The sequence below is a fragment of the Genypterus blacodes genome, unplaced genomic scaffold (genome assembly GCF_046128005.1).
Source record: "Genypterus blacodes isolate CSIRO-AG114 ecotype Tasmania unplaced genomic scaffold, CSIRO-AGI_Gbla_v1 ptg000013l_1, whole genome shotgun sequence".
NCBI classification, from domain to species: Eukaryota; Metazoa; Chordata; class Actinopteri; order Ophidiiformes; family Ophidiidae; genus Genypterus; species Genypterus blacodes.
The window spans coordinates 581,229-606,813 of record NW_027466827.1 but is presented as its reverse complement, the minus strand read 5'-3'; the positions used below and the strand labels follow the sequence as shown (position 1 = coordinate 606,813).

The window sequence follows — 25,585 nt, the reverse complement described above, 5'->3', positions numbered from 1 at the left end:
GCTGTCAGCCGATCGCCATGGTGATATCGATCGGGAGAGGCCTGTTAGGCATATGTCAATGTGAAATGAAACTGATTCACCCAGAGATTCAGCAACCACTAGTCTCCTCCACTGCAGTGACTAACCAGACTCTTCATTTAGATAAGGCTTGTTATGTTGTGAATGTAACGGATTGCTCGCACATAGGGAATAGCACTGATGTATTATAAAACAGGGCTACTTCGGCTACTAAGGTTAAGTCCACCACAGTAAACAACAACAACAACACTGCTTTGCCCTGGATTGTAAAAAAATGCTCACTTGGTTGTGTGTTTGTTTATGATTGACTGTTAAACTGCTTACATTCCACTGGCAAAATTGCTTTAATTTGTCCAAAACGCTAAAGTTTTAATGGCGACTCTCAGAGAAATGTGCCGGTCTCGTGTGTCACAGCGGTTCTGTCATGTATTTTGTAACTGTCAGGAATGGAGTGATAGCCCTTGGAGGGGGGTGAGGGGGGGGGGAGGGGCTCGTTATCACAGCAGGTTGGCCCGTCACGCCTCAGTCACAACATGACCTAGAATATGACCCAATTTAGATCCATTCGAGTGAATCATACCTTTGCGCCATTAGCAATTAGTTGAATTCATGTTTTCTTGCTGTAGAGCATTTGTAAGTCATGTCCATGCCACTTACTCACTGTCTGTCTGTCTGTCTTTCTGTCTGTCTGTAAAGAGCATCAACATTATGTGCAAGTGTTTCACATGATACACTACTGCCCCCTATTGTCTGTTTGGCCAAAACAGTGTACAGTTTCCTACACAGAGTAAAGTCTATACATCTTGTAGTCCTCTGTAGTTTTATATATACATGTACTTGTGTGCATCAGTGTGAATGACACGAGTGTGAGACTGTGAGTATTGGTGTATTAGTGCCTATTGTATAACATTAAACATAATATATTCCATTTTTCCTGCGAGGATTATTAAACAAAGGTTAGGACAATTAAATGACAAAGTAATAAAGTACTCATGGACATATTTGCCAAATGAAATGTCATCCATCAGCACCATGTGTGCTAAATGTCTAACGGCTTTCAGCAGAATTAGGCATTACTGTCACGTTGAGGATAAAGTGTTATCTCACTGGGGGGGAGGAGGGGGCAAAAGAAATGACAGAGTAAAAATGTTAAGCCTATCGGAGCACATTCAAATGGAACTATATGAAAGACTTAACTGCAGAGGCGCAGTTCATGTTTCAGAATATGTTAATATGTAATCACACAAATCAATCATTTTATTACATTTAGCTAAATGGAATTGTATTAACATTCACTTGAGATCTATTGTAACATCTGCACAGTGTGGGGTTGAGCTCTCAAACTGTTTTCCACTCGACAATGCTTCGAATTATGCAAAATACTAAAGAGTTTTACACAATTTGGAATTCACGTATTGGACTTGACCTATAAAACAGTATTAAAAAATTCCTTCTACGTCTTCAGGCACATTAAATCATTTAAACCCATTTAACAAACTCGAAAATGCGTTTTCATTGAGCATACCTTGAGGTTTCTCAGTTCCAGAACATTTGACATCCTGGAAATATGTGGTTTTTATAGTAGAATGACCCAAATCACCTAGAAATCACTTGAATACGAAACAATGGGGCCTCATTTAGCCATCTTGTTCAAATGACAAACCCTTGTCTGCCTGTGGCACTTCTAAGTTACAATCACTAATGTGCACAGCTCTTCACATTAGCCTGCTGACATAATTGAATCTATTCAGGCTGGTAGTTAATGAAATCGTCCCCCTGAGGCAGCTTGTCTTGCTTGGAGACCCTACAACCTCCTGTGTGCAGAATGTGGTTCTCTCTTGCGCTCATTTGTTGCATCACCAGCAGAGACGAAACCCTGCCTGGATCTCAAGGAGCTGAACGCGCCCGGGGTGGGGGAGGGATGATGCTCTCTGACCTAAAAAATCTCTGACACACCAGGGGAAAAGCTCAGGTTAGGTTCTCGCTGCGTCCTCTCTCGCCCTTCTGACTTTCAAATTCACGAGCGTCACTCTCAAAACGCGTGATGTCTGGTAGACGCGGATGACAAACGGAGAGAAACTGCGTTATCGGTGTGACACATCTTACGGTTTCTGTCTATTCCTGCTTTCACCATCATCATCATTATTCTTAGAAAGGGGGGAGAGGGTTGCCATGGGAATATACGCCAGTTGCCATTCTCCAGCAGAGGTAATTGTTGCTCTTCACTCCCCTTCCCTCTGTCCGACGTCCTCTTTCACACGCTCGCTCGCCACTTAACTGACAGCCATGTTTTCTGTGAAGGATCCATTTGCAAATTAAAATGAAAAAATAAAAGCCCACAAATGATGGAGTTGGAGGTATCACAGCACCTGTTATGTGCATGCATTTGTTGCATTCTTGGTGATGTTTGTAGAATAATCACTGATAAATAAGATGTGTTGCCACCTTGTTGCTTTCAGCTTTCAGCTAATATGAACGTGGTACATATGATCCTCCCTGCTAGGATTTAAGATGTACATTAAAGGTGAATAACAATGATTAATGCTGAACCTTTTGTTCCTCTCCCTCATTTCTATAGTGCTACATAGTTGTCAGGGTTTTTCTAAGGAGTCTGCAGGTATATAGAAGTATGGTTTTGTGGAGATACAGACTCCTAAAGCTGCAGTTTGGACTCCTTTGACGTAGAATATGCATCAGAGGATCAAAGCTCTTTGGCGACGTCCTCATGTGACACAAACACCTTCATGTTGCTCCCTGAGAGTCACGATGACCTGACAGCAGCAATGATCACACTCACACACTCACACACACACACACACACACACACACACACACACACACTCACACTCACACTCACACTGTTGAGCGTTTGGTTCACATTCAAAAGAAGTGGCTAGGCAGTTTTCCCACTCATGAAAAAAAACAATAATAGAAAAGAAAAGATGATTGATTTTGAGCTCAGACAGGTTTCTTATGCACATCATAAACCCAACAGACCCAGAGAACAAATATGAGCTTTATTATAGCCATTTCTTTCTCTTTGTCTCGTGTATTACTACAGGGAGGCGCTCTAATGATGCCGCTCTAATCTTTAAATTAGAATTAATTCGATTTCAAACAATGAACAAATTAGATAAAATAACATTCAGTAAGGCTCGTAACAAAACCATCTCTTCTTCATTTCTCTGCTTTACGACTGTAATCAGCAGTTGAGTGAGTCACCCAACATGAACACCATCATTCTACTTGATGTCCTCAGCATAACTCTTGCTGCCCTGTGTTATGCTGGCTGCCATATTATGCGCACACTGCACTAAAGCATCTGGGTTACCTGTTGCCAAGCAACGATGCTAATTAAATAAGTCCTTGCTTCCCATTATGAAGGGTAGTAGCAACCAAAATAATCAAGTTGCTAAAAAAAGCTTGTCAGTGTGTGAGTTTCTGCATCTGTTTGTAAGTAAATAAGTGAACTTGTTAATGACGTTGATTGAACTGATTACCGTATAATGAAATTCATTTGACGGATTTACAATAGGGATGATATCAAATTATTTTCCTTGTGCCTTTCAATAGATCAGTCGTGTGTGCTGAACGGGACAGAGGCGTATTCTGCTGCTGCTCTGTTGTTTCGTAAGACTCTACTGACGTCATAATGCCTCCACCTACAGCTGGCATAGAGTCCCATCCATACACTTCATCTGTGCAGGGTTGCTAGGGGCAGGAGCCTATAGGTGCCTTAGGTGAGGGCCAGGGTACACCCAGGAAATAGTCAATTTTGGTCCATTCAATTCTCCCAGGGTTGTTCACAAATACAAGCCTGTGTGAGAGGATTTGTTCTAGCCTTCAATCCGGTTAATTTATTCTCTATCAGTAAACCTCAGCGTTTTTTTTGGCTTCTTGATAACACCGCCGAATTGTTTGCGCCCACTCTCCTCGCCTGGTGCCAGAAATACAAAAGAATATTCCAGTGACGACAAGAGTAACACCACTGACGACAACGACTGCTTAGATCCCAAACAAACCAAATCCATTAACAAGCACAGACTTTGTTCTCCTGCTGCTTTACTTCAATCATGTGCTCCATCTAACAGTCCTTCTTAGACTGAAAAGAGGATTATAAACTGCCCTAGATTGTGACTGAATTTGGTTTGTATTATATAAAAACTAAGCATGCTTTCTTCTGCCTTTTTTGTGAACCAGGCTGGTGAGATAAGAGCATATCAAGGCAACAGAACAGTTTGAGAGCAACTTCGACTCTCAGCTTTAGTTTTTTTTTTAGTTTGAATATAAGAAATTCTGTTGGATGTTCAACCCTGATGGCTCTTTGTTGAAAGAATGCAGAGGAGCTTTGTGTGAGCAGTAAACCTCTGATCTCTTAATGAACGTCTAGACATTCACGGCCCATGTAACCATTATCCACACAGACAAATCCATGAAAACAAGGACAGAAAAGTCTGCTGGGATTGAAGAATTGCAACATTTCCCTGCTTGGTTTTGCTGCTGTTGTAGGTGTTGAAGGGTCAAAGCATCTGTATGTGTGTATGTATGTAGTATTGTTAATTACAGTAAATGTGGCACATGTACAGTACAAAAGAGGATACACACATCTTTTGCAGTCACTAAAAGACACAATTTGAGAATTTAAGAGACATTATTCTTTGTTATTGTCTCATTTCCATAAGGACTTATCACTATTGAATGTGTGTAAATTTCCTAAATGTGACTCATATAGAAATGAAGAGCACATTTGCAAAAAAAAACAGAGAGGCACCATTTTAAAGTCATATTATTCCAAGACAACTCAATCCAACTTTATGCACATAACTTAAGCTTTTTGCAGTTAATTGAGGTTTATTTTATTACATTTTAACTCAACTTCAGTTTGATTGACGTTACTGAGAACGCACACATAAACAACAAAACAGGATTTTTTATCATTATAGAAAAATGTAGGTATCTGGAGAGGATGATACAGAAACGGTACTTACACTGGTTTTCACTCAGTTTGCACTGTGGCGCTGCAGACTGAAAAACAGCAGCTATAACGATAAACACTCCTTTTGTGATTTCGCTGTATATCGTTGCCGTTGTCAAGGCCAGAACGGTAACAGGAGTAAAAAAACGGCGACGCATTTATAAGACGTGAATCAGATCAGTCGGAAAATAACAGAGAATTAACTCCACACCAGAGAACTCAGTAATGAGTCCTGTTTAATGTGGTGCATTGAATTACAAATGACACTTTGTTCCCAGGAGTTGTTCACTGATGCGTGTCTGTCACTGCTACTCCGGGAAAAACTGTGCTAATCGCCCAAACAAAATCATTACTGGAACACGTGCATCATTACCAACATATTCCTCATCTTTGTCTTTCCTTGAAGGAGTAGCAGCAGATATTGTTTCCAGTCGGGCAATTTGTCTGATAACAGCGCGGCTCAGCTGTGGAGACTCATGCTCTTTGTGGACATAGCAGGGGACTGTGGGCAGCCAGAGGAGGTTATGGCTCCACAAATATTTGAAGAGCAGCCCGTCTGTGTTTACCTCAGCCAAAGCAAATGCTTCTGTCTCACTGTATGAACTGCAAAGACTGTAACTAAATCACACACAGTGGAATTTTGGAACCGTAAACCATTTCAAAAATATTCAGAACGGCATTTTGGCGATATGAAATTTATGCTTGGATATTTGTTATGTTTTTTCTTAAATGTCACGGCTAGTTAAGTGCTGAATGTGATTGATTTTCAGGAAAACTGTGGAGGATCAATAGAATCGATCCATGATGAGACAATGAGACACGGTTAAAAGAAACGACTGGATATGTTGTTTTTCGATATGGATCTATATCATTCATTCATTTAGATCATTCACAGATCTCTTTTGCTCATCTTCCTCATTCTACCAGATGTACTTGAAATGAAGCTTCAAAGCACAGTCAGAACTCTCATTTCACATATTTATAACACGGATTTGCATACGGTAAATTAGCATCTTTCAGCTTATCAAAGTCACATACAAAGGACAACATCAACATCAACCACTTCAAGACCAAAGTAAAACATTCCCAACATGGGACTTGCAGGGAAAAAAAAGGCCTGCAAAGGGGCAACTTCATTCATTTCAAATATTTCCTAATGAATCAGTAAAACGCCAGTAAAACGTGATTACAAAAAAACAGTCTCAGGCGAATGAAGTGAAGAGACACAAACGTGATCATTTACAGTCTCATCCCAGCGTCGCCACTTTACCAGATGTGCTGTTAGGGGATTCACATGCTTCCATAATTATGTGCTATGGAAATTTATGCAGAATCAGTACATCTCTTCGGCTTATCGTGCTTGTAAAGTGTATTTCATTAAATCAAGGATGCCAGCTCTAATCAGGGAAGAGATGCATCTGTACCCACAGTCCCTAATGGCTGAATTTCTATCTTCAGAGATGCATTTGACCTTTTATCTTGAAACAAATTACTGGACCTTATCCAGCCGTTCTGTTTTAAGTTGGAAAGAATGTCTACAATGGCTCCGACTGCATCAGGAAATGATTAGTTTGTTTAAAAGAACTATCTCAGCAAGCACATTAACCTCTCGACCCGCTCTGTGCCGAGGTGTGTCCAGTGTCCCAGGAGCCGTAAGAGTTCACGGGTCCACAGCGGGGATAGTGCTGACTTTGTTGTTCCTGCTGATGCGCCGCTCAGGTCTGGGCTTGGGCTGCTTGGTCTGGATCAGCTCCTCGGGTGTGTTTCCCAGCGGGGGCAGCAGCCTCTTCTTGCTGTTCCTCGTCTCCGGCAACCACTGAGGCGGCAGCTCAAACGGTCCGAACCCAAACTGCGTGGCGTCCTCAACATCTGTAGGTGTAGCTGGCGCCACCTGTGATGAAGAGGTGTAAGCGCACGTAAGAACCGGAGAAGCCCGAGGCGCTGTGACCGGGGGAGGGCCGTCCTTCGTGATGACCAGCCCTCCTCCTGACCCAAGCTGAGGGTCCTTCTTAGAGATCACCTCCCCTTTGAGACTCCCTAGTCTGGGCCCGCCTTTGTTGTCCTCCTTGGGCTGGGAACAGGGTCCTGATCCTTGAGAGGGGACTTCCACCTCCTCCTCTTCCTCTTCTTCCTCAGAGGGCCTGAAGATCTGCTGCTGCCCGATGTTAAACATCTCCAAAAGTTGACTGCCAGAGCGTCCTGCCATCTCCAATCCAACTGGCTCCCCTATCACACCCTCTACCCCCAGAGCTGCCAGACCTCCTGTGCTAACCACGTTACGCCGGCTGTAACGTCTGTGAATCCTGGCCAGCAGGTCCAGCCAACTCTGCCGCGCTGAGCGATTGACAGTCAGAAACAGCAGGGGGTTTGTGATCAGGGACACTTTGGGTAGCCAGATGGCTGTGAGATAGAGTGAGACGGGCAGCTCTTCTATATCTGCCAGAACGGTGCGATAAATCACGACAGCCCCGTAGGGAGCGCTGCAGGCGGAGAACACCAGCACCACGGCCAGCAGCGTGGCATGTAGCTCCGCCTCTCTCTGGGACACGTACGGTATGGAGATGCTGCTCTGGGGAGTCCGCAGCGCCGCGATGATCACCTTCTTCTTCTGGCTGGCGCTCAACGCTCTGCGGATCAGCAGCATGAAGAGGAAGACCAGAGTGAGAGGGAGGATCACCGTGGTGACATTGTAGACCAGAATGTAGACCATGTGGCCCTGGGAGTGGGCGTGGTCATCCGAGCATGACGAGGTCACGTACACGTCGGTCACATTGGTCACAGCGAACACTGGGATGCTCACCACCACCGCATGGACCCAGATGTAGATGACCAGATCTCGGGATCTTGCCTCTGAGATCTTCCTCTCTAACGGATACAACACTGAGTAATATCTGGAGACAAAATATAACAAAGCTTTAAATAATATCGTCAGAAAAGCGGAATGTGCTGGAATATTTCCCCTTATTGCACCAAGTAGCCACAGAAATACAAAATATTCACATTTCATGCAAATTCAGCAATTAAATAATACTTTAGTTTTCATGCTGACCATAAAATATGCTCTGCTGTGTGTGTGTGTGTGTGTGTGCGTGTGTGTGTGTGTGTGTGTGTGGGTGTGTGTGTGTGTGTGTGTGTGTGTGTGTGTGTGTGTGTGTGTGTGTGTGTGTGTGTGTGAGTGAGTGTGTGATCATTCTGCAGTTTCAGCTCCTCTCTAACTGCTCCCTCAGTTGCTCTCCTTCAGAATAAATAATTCAGAGGTTTGATAACAGTTGGGTTGCTATGGAGCCCATATAGAAAGAAATCAAGGCTTTTGACTTCAATCAACATTAAAAGAAAATGTGTTGGTTGGAATGTGCTCGTCTTGGCCGTACTGGGTCGCATCATTAAGCTGTGTGTGTGTGTGTGTGTGTGTGTGTGTATGTGTGTGTGTGTGTGTGTGTGTGTGTGTGTGTGTGTGTGTGTGTGTTTCTGAATTTTGCAGAGCGGGACGGCATCAGTCCTCTTGTCAGCTTCAGAGCAGTTACATGCTGTTGCTCATTATACTGGATGTACTCCTTCACAGTTATTAAACGGTATTGGAAACATACTTTAAAGCTAGAAAGGAAAGATGTATAGCTGACATGTGGGGGCGGGGGGGGCATGGGAAGTGTCTGCTCAGTGTGGCGTACACATGCTCCATCGATTCGCCGCCGACCACCCCACCGCCACACACACTGCTGTCTTCGCTGCAGGGTGCAAAAGACGGTAGACAGAAAAAGACTTTCTGACCACTTCAGGTTTAAAAACAATCACGCAGAGTTTGGCAGCGGTGGTGCTAGTGCGCTTTCAAGTCTCCATGAATTACTCAAGCCAGGCTGAGCCACGCAAGGTATTGATGGATTGATTAAGACGTCGATTCGAGCCATCCGTTTCTCTCGAGAGGCATACCTCCAAATGGAGTGAGCTGAGCTGGAGTTGCCTACCAGCCTTTTTCAAACCTATATTTCAAACTCGGCAGCAGCTGCACGGCTGAAGAGAGCAACCAACAAAGTGTCACTCCAGCCCCAAACAGGAATACAGCCATCTTGCAAGTCCTTTTTGGAAATGGACGTGCAAACCAAAGTAATCTGATACCATTTTACACTACATGGGTAAAGTTTGTGTTGATTCATGGGTCCTCCTTATGCTGTTGGAATAGTCTCCAGCCTCTCGTCCATTGCATTTTGGAATATGGTTACTGGGATGTGGTTCAACCATAAAGGCGTTAGGGAGGTCAGGGGTTGATGTTGCCCAGATACTAGATGGGATTGAGGTCAGTCAATCCTTTCTTAATGGACCTCACTTCCTCATGCTGAAACAGGAAAGGTCCCTCCTCTTTTTTGTCTAAAATATCATTGTGCCCTACTAGAATTACGATTTCACTTCACTGGAACTATTTGTCCATATACTTTTGGCCATATATGTACGTATATGAATTATTTTCTTAAGAAATGGAGAGAACTGACCTGTCGAGCGCAATGGCACTGAAGCTGAGCACGATGACGGAACAGAAGAGTTTATGCAGGAACTTGATGGCCTTGCAGAGGAGCAACGTGTGGAGCCACCAGCAGCAGCGAGGACTGGCACCCAGCACAACATCAAAGGGGACACACACCAAGCTGGCGCAAATCCCCGAGCACGCCAAGTTCTTGATGAAGCGATTGGTCACCGATTTGAAGACAGTCGTGGAACAGGTGCACCACAACACCGTGGCGTTTCCTGTGTGGGGAGGAAACAGGAGGAGAGCCTGTGAGGACAAGTACATCTGCAGTGTGTTATTGTGGCTCCTAATGATAGAACAGATCTCATTCAGCCATCTACTTATGGAATATTCATCTACTTTGCATCAGATTTCCACACCCAGATGTAATTTAAGATAAGGTGGACAAGGTTATTTGTGTGGTTATGTGCAGCATGTTTGTACTGCAGGCATCAGTTCTGTTTTCAGCCAGAGTAGAGATGGACACCTGAGACCATTTTCAACCAAACATCGCAGAGTAGAGAAGCCAAATACTGACACAAGCATTAAATCAGGTACAGGCAGGGAAGTTGGAGCCTCTTCTTCATGTTAAAATCCACCCAGAAAATGGTGCAAAGTGGCAGTAATGTTTGTTAATAAGCGGTAAACAGGTTAATTTCTGAATTGTATCAGGGCAAACGGGGACATGGACTCCAGACTCGCCTCTTCAATTTTTCCTCTTCAAATGCAATTACGCAGGGAGTGTTTGCTGTACACTCATCACCAGAAACCCAATAAGATATTCTCTAGGGAGCAAATCTGTCTCCTTTAACGTTATGATTTTGTGATGCCACTTGACCAATAGCTCAGTAGTGGCAGAAGTAGCAATGCTTTTTTTTTATTCATGAAAACCCAATTGCAGATAATGAAAACATTGTCACGCCTAAAAGACACTCAGAGCACAAATAATAAAATAAAAAGCAGTGTTTAATAATGGAATCAGTTGTCCAAGTAACAAAAGAAAGCAACAAAATATATACAAACAGTTCACATCCAAAGCAGATCAAAGTCCAGAACTCAAAATGACCAAGCAAATAATCCAATAATCCAAAACAATTCCAAATCTAATTAGAAATGCTTGCTTGGCAAAAATAAACGTACACAATACAACAAAACTGAACCAGAGGAACAAATGAGGAATCCAGGAAAAATGGTAATGACCAGGAGCAAAGACATCAAAGGAGTAAAACAGAACGTTGGCAACACAAGTGAACACCACAGAAGAACAAGGGACTAGGAGACGACAAGGAAACAAGAGCAACGTACAACAAGGATCATAGATACACTTGGAATAATGAGGGAGTGTGGATCAGGAGGTGAGGGCAACATGGATCAAAGGCAAACTAATGAGACACAGGTGAAACCAATCAGGAGGGGCCAAGCAATCAAGGGACAAACCAGGACAGGAAGTCAAGTGAACAGAAATGAGAACAGAAGGGAGGTTAAAATAAAATGTTCACTTGACAGGAAGTCAAGTGAACAGAAATGGGAACAGGGGGGCGGTTAAAACAAAATAGGAAACAGGAAACAGGATCCAGGATCATGACGTATAAAAGCAAATATATATTCGACACCATCTTGCAGATTCCACCGCTGCACATAAATTGCACTACAAAGCAGGTGGAACACGGTATAAGAAAAGGCAGGAGAAGAAGAAGAAGAAGAAGAAAAAGAAGAAGAAGAAGCATACGTCAAAGAGGAAGAAGGAGAATTGTGCCTTTGACCTCGCTCTGCTCCCACCTTACTGACCCTCCTCTCAAACACGAGAACCTGATGACTCATTTCAGCTGTGGATCATTGTTTGAACAGCCATGAAAAGGACTACAGTGTAATTGAATCGCTCCCAGCTCAGTTGGAGGACACGTGTCAAGATGAAGACGTACACCAATTGCAAATACGTGACTCATTGTTAGAGAGATCTATTGGTGGCTCAGAATTTATCAATCAAACCTCTTATATCTTTTCTATTCTCTTCAGAGGTTGAGATTTCTTTGTGTGTTGTTTCATTCATTGTCTGTATTAATCACTTTGTCCCTTTGTTCCTGAAATACTCACTTTGCTATTCAGGAAGATCTTGGCAACTGTATTCACACCAGCCAGTAAGGATAGAGAACACACACTAAACACCACTGTTTTTGCCAGTTAACACGTGAAAGCCTTGGATCATTCTAATGACTTTTGCAGTCAATAGTCTAAACATAGCATAATGTGTTAAATAAGCAAGTGTGAATCACAGCTACTAACTCACAACGCACACACTCACACACACCTCCTCAGTCTGATCCTCATAGCATTTATAATGACTTTACTTTCATTAAGGAACTGTAACTTGTGAATGAAAGCCGTTACAGTAGAGATATATATAGTATTCACACATACACATAGTGCAATAATTCCTCCAACAATTTGGCAGGTGTGTGAATGATGTCATCATAACACACTCTGGTATCCTGGATAGATAGACAAAGTACGTCTTATTGTGCGATATCAATAAAAAAGCGTGGGCTCTTTGGTCTCAATGGTTTCTTCTTGATTAGATTTGATCAGTAGGGAGCGCTACAGAGACATTATAGTGTTATCAAAGTTTTAAACAGCATGTAAATGTGTCCAGGTTGTGTCCCAGTCCTTGTCAGTGCAGTTAGCCAATCAGAATAGAAAGGGCATTTCAAGGGGGCTTAAGGAGATAGTACCTAAAATGGCCTGTTGTGCCTCCATGGGCTCAGTAGTGCTACTGCAACAGAGCATAGAAGTGCTTTTTTGTAGTAGTAGAACTGTTTTTTTATGTTGTATTTGAATCTTTTTGATCTGTTGAACCTTTGGCTTAAGTACAGAAAAGATGAACCTTTTAAAATCCTGATCCAGACCTTTTATTATCATTATTTGAACGTTAATTGTTGTATTTCTAGCCAAAATCCTATCTGCTGCAGGCTTTGTCTGATGTCACTTGTTATTCTCTAGTGGTGCATTCATGTGCTGTAATGACCTTTAACTTTCAGACTAAAAAAACAGTCTTTTCAATTCTAATTCATCATCGCCCCTGCCAGGGTCTGTGTTGCTTTATGTTCATTTTCCACATTGTGACAATGGAAAACCTTGTAGAAAAACAACTCATCATAACCATTCAAGCTTAAATTAAAATACTGCAGCAATCAAGCTTATGGAGTTATACAACTATAGTTCCCCCCTTCCGACACTATATATAAACACACACATAACAAGCCAAGTGCAATGCCAATATATAGTGCATCCCTATGGGCAAATGTATGAAAAACAAGGTTGGCTGCAGGTAAATGGATCTGGGGCCTTAAAATCTCTGTATTTCAAAACCACAAAGGGAAAAATGTGTGCACAGACAACTTGACAGAACCAGGACAGAACCACTACAGCACTACAACAAGTCGAATACGGCAGATATGACATATCCAACTAAAAAAAAAGCAGCTTTATTTAACCAACCAATGGTTTCTTGACACTTATTAAAAATAGGTAAACTATAACACAGATAAATTAGGGTGCAGTTACTGGATTTGGTGGGAATACAAGCCAAATTATATGTGCAATATATGTATGTTTGTATGTATGTTTTAATGAAATAAACTGGATTTGTTCTTCTTTTTTTGCCACAAAGACCAACATAGCTGAATCAAATGACATCTGACTCCTATAGAAAAGCCTTTCATCCAAACTCTTGCAGGTAAATCGCACCAGATCTATCTAAAATATCATTATTCAATTGTTTAATTGCCCAATCAAATCAATAGCAGTGATTTGTAGGTACAGGTGCTACCACCCCTAACATAGATACTGGCATTAAAATACAAATGGAGCTCATATTGAATCATTAAAACATATCACATATCATGTCAGATCATGTTTTTGCCTCCTTGTTGTCTCGTATTTACAGTGAAAAATCCGACTTACCGAGGAGCGAACCGATGAGGATGAAAACTTGGATGGTGGTGGTGAAGTCCCGGTAAGCTTGTTCTCGGATGAGGCGCTGCTGGCTGCCCGGACCGCTCCCCTCTGTCGGCGGACCGCTGTCCCAGAGGGTCGAGGGCGGACTGGCGGATGCGTTCAGGAGATCCAGCCAGAGGCGGACAGCTGTGAAATTGGCGGCACCATCCACCACCGTCGGGGATCGAGTCCCGCTCTCCATGTTTTGGCTCTCCTCGGGATTCCTTACGATTTTCTTCTCATTCTTCCATCATTAAGAAGGCTGGAGTGTTTTCAGCAAAAAGCACGACATGTCTGATCTGATCTGCGCCAGCGAGAAGACACAAACCTCCTTTCCGAGCTTATGCGCACGGGCAACGTTGAGCTGTGTCGCCTAAAATGAATACATGCGATGGACATGGACAGGCAGTGATGTGATGAAGATGAAGGTGTTTTCCCACTGCACTGATCTGATAAGTTACGCTAAACATGGTAGGATCAGATGTAGAATCACACTGAGATGACACGCCGAGGCGATGCTGCGTGTTCCATCAATGGTGAAAACGCGGACGCACGGCAGGAATTAGTCGCATCGATCGCGGGCTGTGGCTACACACTGACACCCGGCTCACCTAACGCGCACAGGCGGTGCAACAAACACACACACACACCGCGTCCTCCTTTCCGGGAGTGAAATTTGCGGCACAGAGATTATATTAGCGTCACCTATCGCTGTCCAATGGAAAGTGTGTGTGTGTGTGTGTGTGTGTGTGTGTGTGTGTGTGTGTGTGTGTGTGTGAGAGAGAGTGAGAGAGAGAGAGAGAGAGAGAGAGAGAGAGAGAGAGAGAGAGAGAGAGAGAGAGAGAGAGAGAGAGAGAGAGAGAGAGAGAGAGAGAGAGAGAGACTGGCTGAAGACCGGAGAGAGAGGAGACAGGAAAGAGAAAGGACAGGACAGAGAAAAGACAGGAGATAGAGAGGGGACGGGACAGAGAGAACACAGGAGAGAGACAGAGAGGACATGAGAGAGAGAGAGAAGACAGCAGAGAGAGAGAGGACAAGAGCGAGAGAAGACAGGAGAGAGAAAAGACAGCGAAGAGTGGACAGGAGACAGAGGGAGAAGACAGGAGAGAAAGAAAGAGAGAGAGAAAGACAGAGAGAGAGAGAGAGAAGACAGGAGAGACTCCTCTCTATCTTATGAATGATCTTCATCATATGAACATTTGATAATTTTAAAAACATATGAATTAATATTACGTAAATTATTATTCTACTTTTCTATTTTTACTTTAGTATTTTAAGGATCAAATTCACTCATTTTACACCTTAGAAAGTTCTTCTGTTAGGCATTTAGAGTGGAACAGTGTAAAAGTGTTGTGGTCCTGTAGTGAACGTACGAGAACCAGACTTTACATGTTGTTTACTTTCCACAACAGCACGCCTGCTGCTGCGGTCTTGTTCAGTTTGTACTTTCACAGCAGCCTGTAACATTCCTCTGGGGTGAGACTAAATATGCCAAATACGAGACGGCACATTCTAACTGCTGGTTAGATACTTCTCTTGTGTTTTTCACAGCAATAGTGAAGGGCGCTTGGTTTCTCACTCACACACCCCAATAGTTACAGCTTTGTAGGTCTGCCAACAAGTTCAATAGTTCATACTTTCATTTTTTAATAATAAGGATGGACATGCAAAATCCTCCACAGCTGATGGAGGGCATGACAGGTTCAGACTAAAAGCTTCTGCAGGTTGGGAAAAGGTGAATGCGTGAGGGGTAAATCGGATGACTGGTGTGTGTGTCTGTGTGCTGAACTACAGTAGTTTAAAGCAAGTGTCAACCTGTTCCCCAAGACCAGTATTGTCCAGCAGATGTCCCTGTTTTCACTTAAAGGCAGCCTAAGGTCACCCATCTCAACTGCACCCAATCATTGCTATTATCATGTCATCATCATCTCCTGGATCCTCTCTGCCACTTTGATCGAATCACAGCTCTACAGCCCAACTGCTCCATTTCATGCCATTGCAGATTGGACTGGTGGGTGACAGCATGAGTTTATAGGACAGAATCTGTACTGTAGGCAATAAGCTTTATTTCAAATGGCCTAAACTGTGTTTCTCTTTATTTCAACATCCCTTAGACAGCTATAATAATCATAAACAAAGGTTGTGTTCATTCGCGTCACAATTAACATAAACAGTGAGAACATCTGAGTGGTATGAGATGTCAGAAAAATGAGGTTGCAACATAAATTATTAACTGATCAATTAATTTAGTCAACTTTAGTCAATTTTGTCAAACCAACACTGAAAGAAAAATAAAATTATTCTATTTACGACGATACAAAAGAAAAGATAAGTTAATAAGAGCCACATAGAAGAACCAGGCACAAGTGAATGTTTGTCATCATTAATGGAAAAATTATTAACATCATTCATTGCTGTAACGGTCAATCAAACCCTAATCAGACGGATGAGACTCCACATTAATAGGCACTGCAATTTACTCTACAAGGCACTTGACACGCTGACATTTTTCTTGCCCAAGTGTTTCTTGAAGAACATCTGGACTCTTTCCCACAGGTCCAGCTGTGCGTCAGAATGGGCTTTAGGCTCCCCGCCAAACGCCACCACCTGCCCTACGGCTGCATGGAACCCAGAGGGATAAAACTGCAGGTAGGGAACTTCCAACAAGTGTCCGGCTTTAGGGTATTCGACCACCTCAACAGATTCTTTGCCGTGTTGTCTCAGTGTTGCAGCCGACTGCGAGGCAAAAAAAACGCTGTTCCAGTTACGGTCGTCTGCAGAAACAGCAAACAGGAAGTGACAGCTGGCACGTTCTATCGGGATCAAAGACGCCCGGTTCTGTTCCAAGGTGGCATCAGGCATAACATCACGTAAATCTCTGAGCCCAGAGTCTGTGAATTTAACATTCTCAAGGACAGGAAGAAGCGTAGGCATGACGATGTCTTTGTATTGCAATGGAATCCCAGTGTTTGCATTGCAGCCATTGATACAGACGGTCGCAGAGATCCCAGGGAGGAAAGAGGCCATTGATAGAGCCAACGCACCACTGTGAGAGATGGATATGATGCCGATCCCAGGGCCAAGGACCTGAGCAGAGCATCTGGGATTAATGCTGTTCACAGTAAGGTTTCATCCCCAAAAACCGACAGATTTATATCTCAAACATGTCCAAAAGCCATTCAAATCAACAACTCAAAGCCTCGCGGTTGTGATTAGAAGCTTTGCAAAACTAAACATGTATTTCATCTGTATTTCATGATATCACATATATGTAGGGACTGAAATAACTTAAATGTGTATCTGATGCAGGGGGCCACCAAGGGAAAAGCTTTGGCTTCACCTGTTTGTCCAACAACATTGAGGATCAACCGCACACATGACCCTGTTGTCATCATGATTGCAATTTCAGGAAACAGTCAGTAGATGGCGACAATCGCACAGTTTACACAAATGTGGGGCCAACTTCTGCATTCTCCGAAATTGATATTGTGCATTTATGATATATATTCGATTCAACTACATACAACCAGAATATGCTTACATTTCAAGAAGTAATAAAATAGGTAATTGGTTGGAAAAACAAGAGCACCAAGGCTTTGTCTCCAGTACTAACCTGTGGTTGACTCCTCAGAAAACTTGCTGCTTCTTCAAAGTACTCTAAATCCAACTTCTCTGGATTTTTGGGTAAATCCTGGTAGCGGATGTAGGCCAGTGCCAGGACCACAAACCCTTTACCTGCCAACAGACTGGCCCTGGGTTCAGCAACACCTCCACGCAATGCATACAGGTCTAGAACTGCTGGAAACGGACCTTTACCTGGAGAGAATAAGAAAATGAAGCGTTACAACCATGACATCATTCCCTCATCTATGTATTTACCTTCACCTCCATCTTAATTGAAAGAGCAGAACACAACTGGCCTGGAGGTATGAAGAGGACTCCTCTGATTCTCCCCTCTCGCACTTGTATTCTCCTCATCCCTTCTGTCATGTATACTCTCTCGTTGGTTTCAGCAGCCAGGAGCTCACCAGTGTCTCCACACAGTGCTTGTATCTCCACCAGTGTTGGGCTGAGCACATTCTTCTTCAGGAATTGAGTATGCGGAGTCTCTGGTGCCATGGCCCAAAACAAACCCATGGGCTCCACTCCAGTGTAACTTCCTCCCACAGAGGCAGCACGGCAGACATCCACCAGCCCAGTTTCATCTGCTTTGTACTGGGCAGAAGCTGTGAAATGAGTCCCTCTGTCATCAACAACTTTGGACCTCAGTTGGATACTTTTGTGCGGGGCAAGTCCTTCGACTCTGACCTGGACCGCTTTATCAAAGAGACAACGGAAAGTGGGGAGAATTTTCACACGGATCTGAGAGTGAGCCATTCTAGGTCTTCAGGATGGAATCCAGATGTGTCCTCTTAATTTGGGCTATAAGGCAATAAAGGGATGAAAACACGTCAGAACTTCCAGGGTTAAAACATCACCTCTACACACACCTGGATTGTTAATATTACAAGGTCTCATAAAAACCATATTATAGTCTTTGGCAGCCTAATAGCACATGGAGCATGACTAACTATAAATTAAACATATAAAAGATATATGAGTGCGAGTGGTTCTAGCAACCAAGCGAAACAATGAGCTGTGATGTTTAGGAACACTTGAATTTGATATCTCCCAACAAGATAAATAGACAGGTATTGTTTGTTTGCAGAGAGGGAGCCTGTTATAACAAAATGGCACAGTAAAAAAAAGTGGCGGAGGAGTTGCCCTGAACGCAACCATATCAGTTATTGCCAGTAACTATGCGGAAATATTATTTTATAGCCCGTCAAGAATGACCGATCAAGCCGTTTCAAGGTCCAAATGTTGGACTTTTACTTTGAAATTCCCTTAAATGGATCGGTAAAAGTGCTTGCTTGTGTGAAAGATCAACTTTTCCATCTTAGTCTATACACACTCACATTAACCCACAGTATAAATCACCACTAGTAACGAAACATGTGTGCACGGGTGACAGGTTTACACTTACTTGAGGTCGTGGTTTGTGTGCTCCTGACAGCAACTGCGAGACGACAGCTGTGAGAGACAACCTGTGTGTGTGTGTGCGCGCGCACACACACACACACACACACACACTAAAGAAATCTGAAACGTCACTAAGAGTAATCAAATTACACAAGTCTGAGCAGAATGACACTATTAAACCTCTTCAGACTTATAAGACACCTGCAATAAGAAGCACGAAACATGATAGTTAGACACATATTTGGTTCGTGCATTCATATTGGTTGGTTAGACTAACAAACTATAAAGAACTACTTCCCTAGTTTCTGTTTACATACCATAACATGCCAACGTTTTTAGGGGAAGACTTACGTTGTATGGTTGCATCCCCCGACGTAGTGGCTTTGGCTATTGAAGATCACATTAAGAATATGCGTACTAAAAATGTTTACCTGCATCTTTCATACAACATGTAAAAAAAAGTACAACAGAAGAATCCACGAGAACCCTGAAGGCAGCACGACAGAATTGAGGAGAATGGTTCCAACCACTTTCAGCGGAATGTGGGCGGGTTGTTTCAGATTAAGTTCAAGATCAAGATCAGATGCCCGGTTCGCACTGGATAGTTGTTTAACGTGAACGACTTAGTAACATTAACCGTTATTTCCCTCAGAGAAGTCGGCGCCAGGATGCACAAGCGACTACGCCCGTTTTTCCAAAATAAGATGCAAAGTTTCTCACCTAAAAATGGCTTGAAGTCTGCAATTTGAGGAGCTGTAAAACTTAAAAAAAAGTTAGGATCAAGCAGCTCAATCACAGCTGTTAAAAACTACAAAATTGAAAACCAAAGCCACTTAGAAGTTGGCAAAGGTTGGGGGTTGAATTCACTAATATGTCCACTAGCGATGCACTAAATTTAAAGGTTTCTGTGTGCAATGGAGTCATCAAGCCAAAAGAGGCAGCGTGAAAAAGCAGAGCAGTAGAGTCCCCGCAGTAACTTGACCCCCAGTTTTTGCCCATATCAAATGCAATCGATGTGCAAAAACACTACAAATATTACAACATGTCCTCACTACCTTATGCCAGACACTCTCAGAGCATAGGTGTACAAAAATAAGAACTTAAACATGTATACTTGGTGAAACCTGATCAGAAAATGACCCATCAAACACTTGTAAACGTACTGAATACTAACCATGTCATGAGGCAGAACCAGATCATTTTAAGGCCATTAAGCAACCCCAATCCTCTCTGCAGTATTACCAAGAGGCCACTTTCACTTCTTGCCCCTGACCTTTGACCCTTGTCCTTTGTAAACATCCTGTTGAGCAAGAACCGCAGCAAGGTTAGTCCCAAACAGATGCACTATTTGCTTATCAACACAGTAGTCAGCTAAGACTAAGACACTTATGGGACTAATGGGGATTACAGGACTATTTATAGTCCAGGCAGCACAATAAGACAAACATATGAACCAACAGCCTTTCTGCTACCAATGACTAAGCATCACACATGTTCACTGTCCCATGGAAATGAAGCTCAATTCAATATTTGGAACAAATTCCTTCGAGGACAAATGATCTCTTGTGCTTCCTATTCTAATAAAAACAGGGAAACCAGGCTGACAGAAGCTTCAGCTGCCATCACCATCCTTCATCAGTGCACAACCCCAGTGCTTCTCAAGAAGTGTCTTAATCTTCAAGACCAAGTTCTGAGATTTCTCTATTTGTTTAAATCGCTTCCCTTATTCTTACATAAACATTTCTTAGACTTCTTAAGACAAAACGATCAGCACCTTCATTTGGGGTGTGAGAGCGCTTAGGATCCACAAATCATTCCTGCACAGATGTAGGTTTAGTGGTGGTCTTGCCTTACCAAACGTTCAATCCTATTACTGGGCAAAACACATTCATAAATTACACTACTGGATTTATTACCCTCATCTATCTTGCTGCAGGCTGGAAGCCCGTTCCTGCTGCACCTGATCCTTTGTTCCTGCCCTGATACGCTCCACTCGCAACCAGGATCTCAACATGCACCAAAAACCCTGTGATACTGATTTTGTAGCAATTCAGGAAACACTTAAAAATTTTTGTGTCAGATGTTTTGAGAATTGTGTTGCACTTACATCCCAGATAGCACTTGCCACGATGTAACATTCTCCACAGCCATGTTCAAACTCAAACAATTAAGACATGAATTAAAAGATAATGCTGGTAGGGAAAGAGGGTCATGGGATTGGCTAGACCTAAGGCTCGGAAAATGGAGTGCTAGCTTGGTAAAATAGGATTAACCGCGTGGATAGTTCTAGTTATATTCACTCTGCTGATGTGTTGCATCGTACCCATACTGAGGCATGTTCTTACAAAGACTCTCGCAAACCAGATGAGCGTGGTGACAGCTTCAAGGTTGGCAAAGATTCAACAGGCACACATGGTAATTGGACAACTAGACATGTTCCCTATACCAGACTACATGCAGGATACAGATGCTGACTCAACGGAGTCAGAGGAGACCAACGGACAGACGTCTGTCTTGAACACGAGTGGTGAACTCTGAACTCTGGAGGTCACTGAAGTGAGTGGGTTGGACAAAATCCCCTGTGATAGTGCTAGTAACCTCTCTGGGGTGGCTCTGAATGTGCCGACATCACATACTGCCACGCATGAGGACATCTACATCACCATATGAGAACTCTGCACTTCCTGTATCAGAATTTGGTTTGATATCATAATAGATATGCTCTGTATCAACATGTTAACATGTATTTGTTACTCATACTATTTGCATCTGCACTGGTAAATGATGATAATAATTCCTTGATGCCACGTCGTATGAAGTTTTAGGTTGAGGTCTTGATTTTGAAAGTTTGTGTTAATTTTATTTGGATCTTATTTTCAGTTAAACAGGTTAAACAATTAATTAACGCACCAGTCACAGTTAAGCAATTCATAGTTCAGTTTTACATTGCTGGTTTATGTTTTTAATCTACACACAACTGCACACCGCAGGCGAATGCTGACATGATCTGCCAGGCTTACAGTACATTTGTAACCTATTTTTATGTATGTGTATGTATAGTTATGGAACCACTACTAGTGCAGAAGTGTGATCGCCCATGATTAAGTCTGGAGAGGCAAGGGGGTCGTGAGGGAATTTTTCTAGTGTACTGATGCTAGTTTTTGCCCGTCACTGGTTCTTGGTTCCAGCGAAAAAATGTATACCATCATGTTGGTGATATTGGAATCGCCATAGGGGGGATATAACATATACCATGTTCATAGAGTTATTAGTATTATGTAAGTGAACATTATGTTTTTGGGCCTTCACTTACTGTCTGTGAGAGAAAGTTGTTGAGAATGTTGTCCTTGTCCTAAATGTCTGGTTGTGCCAGAATCTGTTTCAGAGGCTAAGTAAACACAGTGTGTTTACTTACCAGTGGAATGACATCATCAGACTAAGATGATTGGTCTGACATCTGAATCTCCACGGTTATATTGTCATCTCATGTCATAAGTGGTTGTGTTTTGTCAACATTACTTTGTTTCCTTTTTCACTTAACTGACATTAAATTCAAATATTCAGCCCAAAAACAAACTCAAAACTCAACCTTGAACTAATAAACAAACAAAACAAGGATGACTGAACTTTGTCTTGGTGAGCAACACGAGCAGATTAAATGTACACAAATGTCAAATAAAAGTGCAAAGAACAATTAGTTATAAAATGCCCCCATTTATTCCATTTACAGTACTTTGATTAGTTACAGATTTCCACAAGGAGCCAACAGTGAATAAATAGAACTTTATCTGAGCAGAGACCTAATGACTGAAGCAGACACCGCTTTCTTACCAAGTTCTTATTTTCATTCAGGCGTAAATTTAGAAAATTTTGCAATGCTTTCATGTGTTAAAAATCATCGGAGTACTTTTTCTTGCTTGTGCACACTGAGTGAAAACATGCTGTTTTACATTAAGTAGGACGTAAAGATGCAGAGTGGGACTTTTTTGTAAAGTTTGCTGAAATCTGTTAGTGCTCTGTGGGTAAAAAATAGGTTATAACTCTGCAGCGCCCCCTACTGACAGTCTGACTTGTGGGTGTTTGTTTTTTTGGCCACCAAGAAGAAGAAGTGGTTCAAAGTCCTTATTGGAAGCATTTCTATGAGTGTAAATCACATGTTTTGCTTTGACAATAATCAATGTTCACTGGAAGATCATTGGATCCCTGCTGTATTGTTGGTATTAGGATGGAATCATGGTGTAAATAGTACACTCAAATGCAAGAGCAGGTGCATTCATGAAAATCCTAAATTTCATAACAACACAAAAAAATAGTGTGTATACAGAGATTGTAATGAATGAGGAGGCTTGGAAGTTTTACCACTGTATACTGTATTCCCAATTAAAAAGTAATAGATCAGCCTTTCAAAGCTCTGTGGCCTCATCGTATTAACAATAATGTGAAATCTGAAGAGAATAAGTAGTCAAAATTAATTACAAAACACTAATTTCAATTAAGTTTTGGTTGTTGTGCATTTGTTACAATGCAAACATTTATCAAGCATTTCTGAGTTTATTTTGGCCCAGTTTGTTAAAGATCGTCTAAGGGCCTTATTTGCTTGACTTTATTACAAATAAATTGGCAATTGCAAAGATTTGAAAAAAGCTATAAATTAAATCATTAAATTCATCAAAATTTAGATCACCTGCAGCAAACGGTGCGCATAAATCTCCATAACCCAAGTCAGTTATGCAATTAAAAGGTTTGCATGAAATGTAGACCTTAAGTTTTTCTCAAATTACCATCGTATGGCAACAAAATGTTTCCAATCATTCAGAAAAAATACCTAAGAATAGGCAGATTTGGTGTTAAACAAGATTTTAAAATTAAGTGTAACAAGTTTCTACAAAGACTCAAAAGGCTCGAATTTAGATACAAATGTTTTGCGTACAGACTCCTGATTTGGACAGGTTGTAAATTGAAACACCTAAAGAGAGTGAGTCATCATATTTAACCCTCGTAATGTGTTACATACACCTAAGGCCCTCTGGGGTCAAATTTACCCCAAATTGTTTGACTGTTCTCTCAACCATAAAGTGTAAATTTTCAATTATTTTTGTGTCACAGTCCAACGCATCACCACAATTTTTTCCATTTATTTTGTAATTTAGGGCCAAAAGGTCTTGTTAACATAAAATACACCCTATTTTGAGCTGTTTTTTTGAAATATTTGATATGATGTTGACTATTTGACATGAACCGTAGTGGAATTTGTCAAAGTTTAGTGATGGTGCCGTTTTTGAATTTTTTGAATTTTTTGTATTAGAGCAAATACTAACACCTATTGTCCTCTGGGTCAAATTGACCCCAAAATGTTTTGACTGTTATTTGAAGCATAAAGTATAAATTTTCAATTAATTTTGTGTTACACCTTTAGTCTAACCCATTACCACAAAAAATTTCCTTAATTTTAGAATTTAGGGCCAATAGCACTTGTTTACATAAAAGTAGGTAAATTAAGGCAGGGATTTGGGCTTCTGCCGCACCCAAAAAATGCCCGTTTTTGGACCTGCCATTGCATGCTGTCCATACCTCCTGTTGTTGTGCCATTATTAAATAACCATTGCTTGACCACACACATCAAACATACAAGATAAAAAATGTGTTGGAGAGCAGTAGGGTGTGACTTTTTGCCCCATTACATCACTTTGTGCTTCGGTACCATTTTGACCCCAGGAGCAAAGGAGTTAAAAATTCAATACAACACCCAAAATTCAATCAAATGACTTAAAATTTCTTCTAATCATGAAGAGCATAGTATCAAACAACCCCTATAAATCTCAGACCATTTGATGAAAGAAAACACATTTTATCAACTTTTTAGTATTGTATGGTCCTTGGGGTCAATTTGACCCCGAGTACATTACGAGGGTTAAACATGTTCTATATATTACCTTTATGTTCCAGCCGCACAGTCTCTCTCATATGGATCATCATCATGCTGCTGTTCTTTAACCGAGTGCAAAAACAAATGCCATCAAACACCATTTTCATTTCAAACAGGCGGGGTGTCTGTATGTGTGTCTTTGACAGGAAGTCTGTGTCCTTTGCATCCTTACTGAATTAGAAAACAGGGATGTAAATGGGAACATAGGCGCACACTTTCAGTTTCACTTCCTCCGAGCACAGGCATAGCGATGATAGGAGGGAAATTAAGCCCTACCACACACATACACACGTTGGGGAGATACCAATTTACATGCATCTGTTTTTGTAGCATCACAATAGCACATGGGACGACTTGCTTGTTCTGCAGGCAGAGGGTGTGTTTATAGTCATCGATGACACACACAGACCTTAGAAAAGCACTAGACCAGGACTATGGAGGATCTCAACACCGCCCCCTCTCATTGAGAGGAGGTGCACACAGGACTGGGTTGCAGTCTGTGGACCACTGAAACTGAGACCTCGGCTGAGACCATGAGACCTCAGCTGAGTTTTGCTCTGTATCACAACTTAAACCTCTTTTGCTTATTAAACAGCTTAAGTGAGATCTCTCTCAACTTGAAGTCCCTCTTGCCGCTTTGATGAAGTATTTTGAACACGACAGGAGCAAACCTTCACTATTTTGGACCCAACTCATTCTGCAGTGATGGTTGTTTACATGGAACTGTTGGCTTTTGTCTAATAAACAAAAGCACAATAAACAATAAATAAATAAAGAGGAATCTTTCCCGTTGGAGCTTGAATGTCGTGTCTCTATGGCATCTGTCTAACTTGCCCCCCAAGTCTGAACTTCTGTCGATTGTGCGTCCATGTGAAACATGCCGAGACTTTGCTTCCACTCCCCCTCCTCGATGATTTTCTTCGGCCATATTTGCAAATGGAGGGGGTTCGGGTGAAAACATTAAAAAAGAAAAACTGAAGAGGGGGGCATTGCGACAGTTAACTGGACGAGGCCGGGACAGGTCGTCCCTGCGTTACCGAGTCTTTGTATGTGGGCTCCATTCAGAGTTCAGTGCGACGGGTGTGTGTGTGTGTGTGTGTGTGTGCGTGCGTGCGTACGTGCGTGCGTGCGTGCGTGCGTGCGTTCGGCGTGC

The 25,585-nt window shown here is 42.2% G+C and overlaps 2 protein-coding genes across 6 annotated transcripts; both read right to left on the bottom strand.

The window, feature by feature from the left end:
* Window positions 1–6,476: 6,476 nt before the first annotated feature.
* Window positions 6,477–13,840, bottom strand: gpr176 (G protein-coupled receptor 176). The gene is made up of 3 exons (XM_076167685.1): window positions 13,452–13,840; window positions 9,478–9,730; window positions 6,477–7,884 (listed from the first exon to the last, which is right to left on the bottom strand). Exons 1-3 carry the CDS (start codon window positions 13,684–13,686, stop codon window positions 6,654–6,656), a joined length of 1,719 nt encoding a protein of 572 aa, XP_076023800.1. The 5' UTR covers window positions 13,687–13,840; the 3' UTR covers window positions 6,477–6,653.
* Window positions 13,841–15,547: 1,707 nt separating this feature from the next.
* Window positions 15,548–19,210, bottom strand: LOC143013387 (acyl-coenzyme A thioesterase 1-like). 5 transcript variants are annotated; one of them, XM_076167003.1, is made up of 6 exons: window positions 19,144–19,210; window positions 18,858–19,035; window positions 18,511–18,571; window positions 17,405–17,906; window positions 17,098–17,300; window positions 15,548–16,571 (listed from the first exon to the last, which is right to left on the bottom strand). In XM_076167003.1, exons 4-6 carry the CDS (start codon window positions 17,859–17,861, stop codon window positions 15,966–15,968), a joined length of 1,266 nt encoding a protein of 421 aa, XP_076023118.1. In that variant the 5' UTR covers window positions 17,862–17,906; window positions 18,511–18,571; window positions 18,858–19,035; window positions 19,144–19,210; the 3' UTR covers window positions 15,548–15,965. The 5 variants fall into 5 exon arrangements, with proteins under 5 accessions (XP_076023118.1, XP_076023110.1, XP_076023128.1 ...); XM_076166995.1 differs by having other exon boundaries at window positions 18,858–19,184; XM_076167013.1 differs by having other exon boundaries at window positions 18,511–18,557; window positions 18,858–19,184.
* Window positions 19,211–25,585: the final 6,375 nt, after the last annotated feature.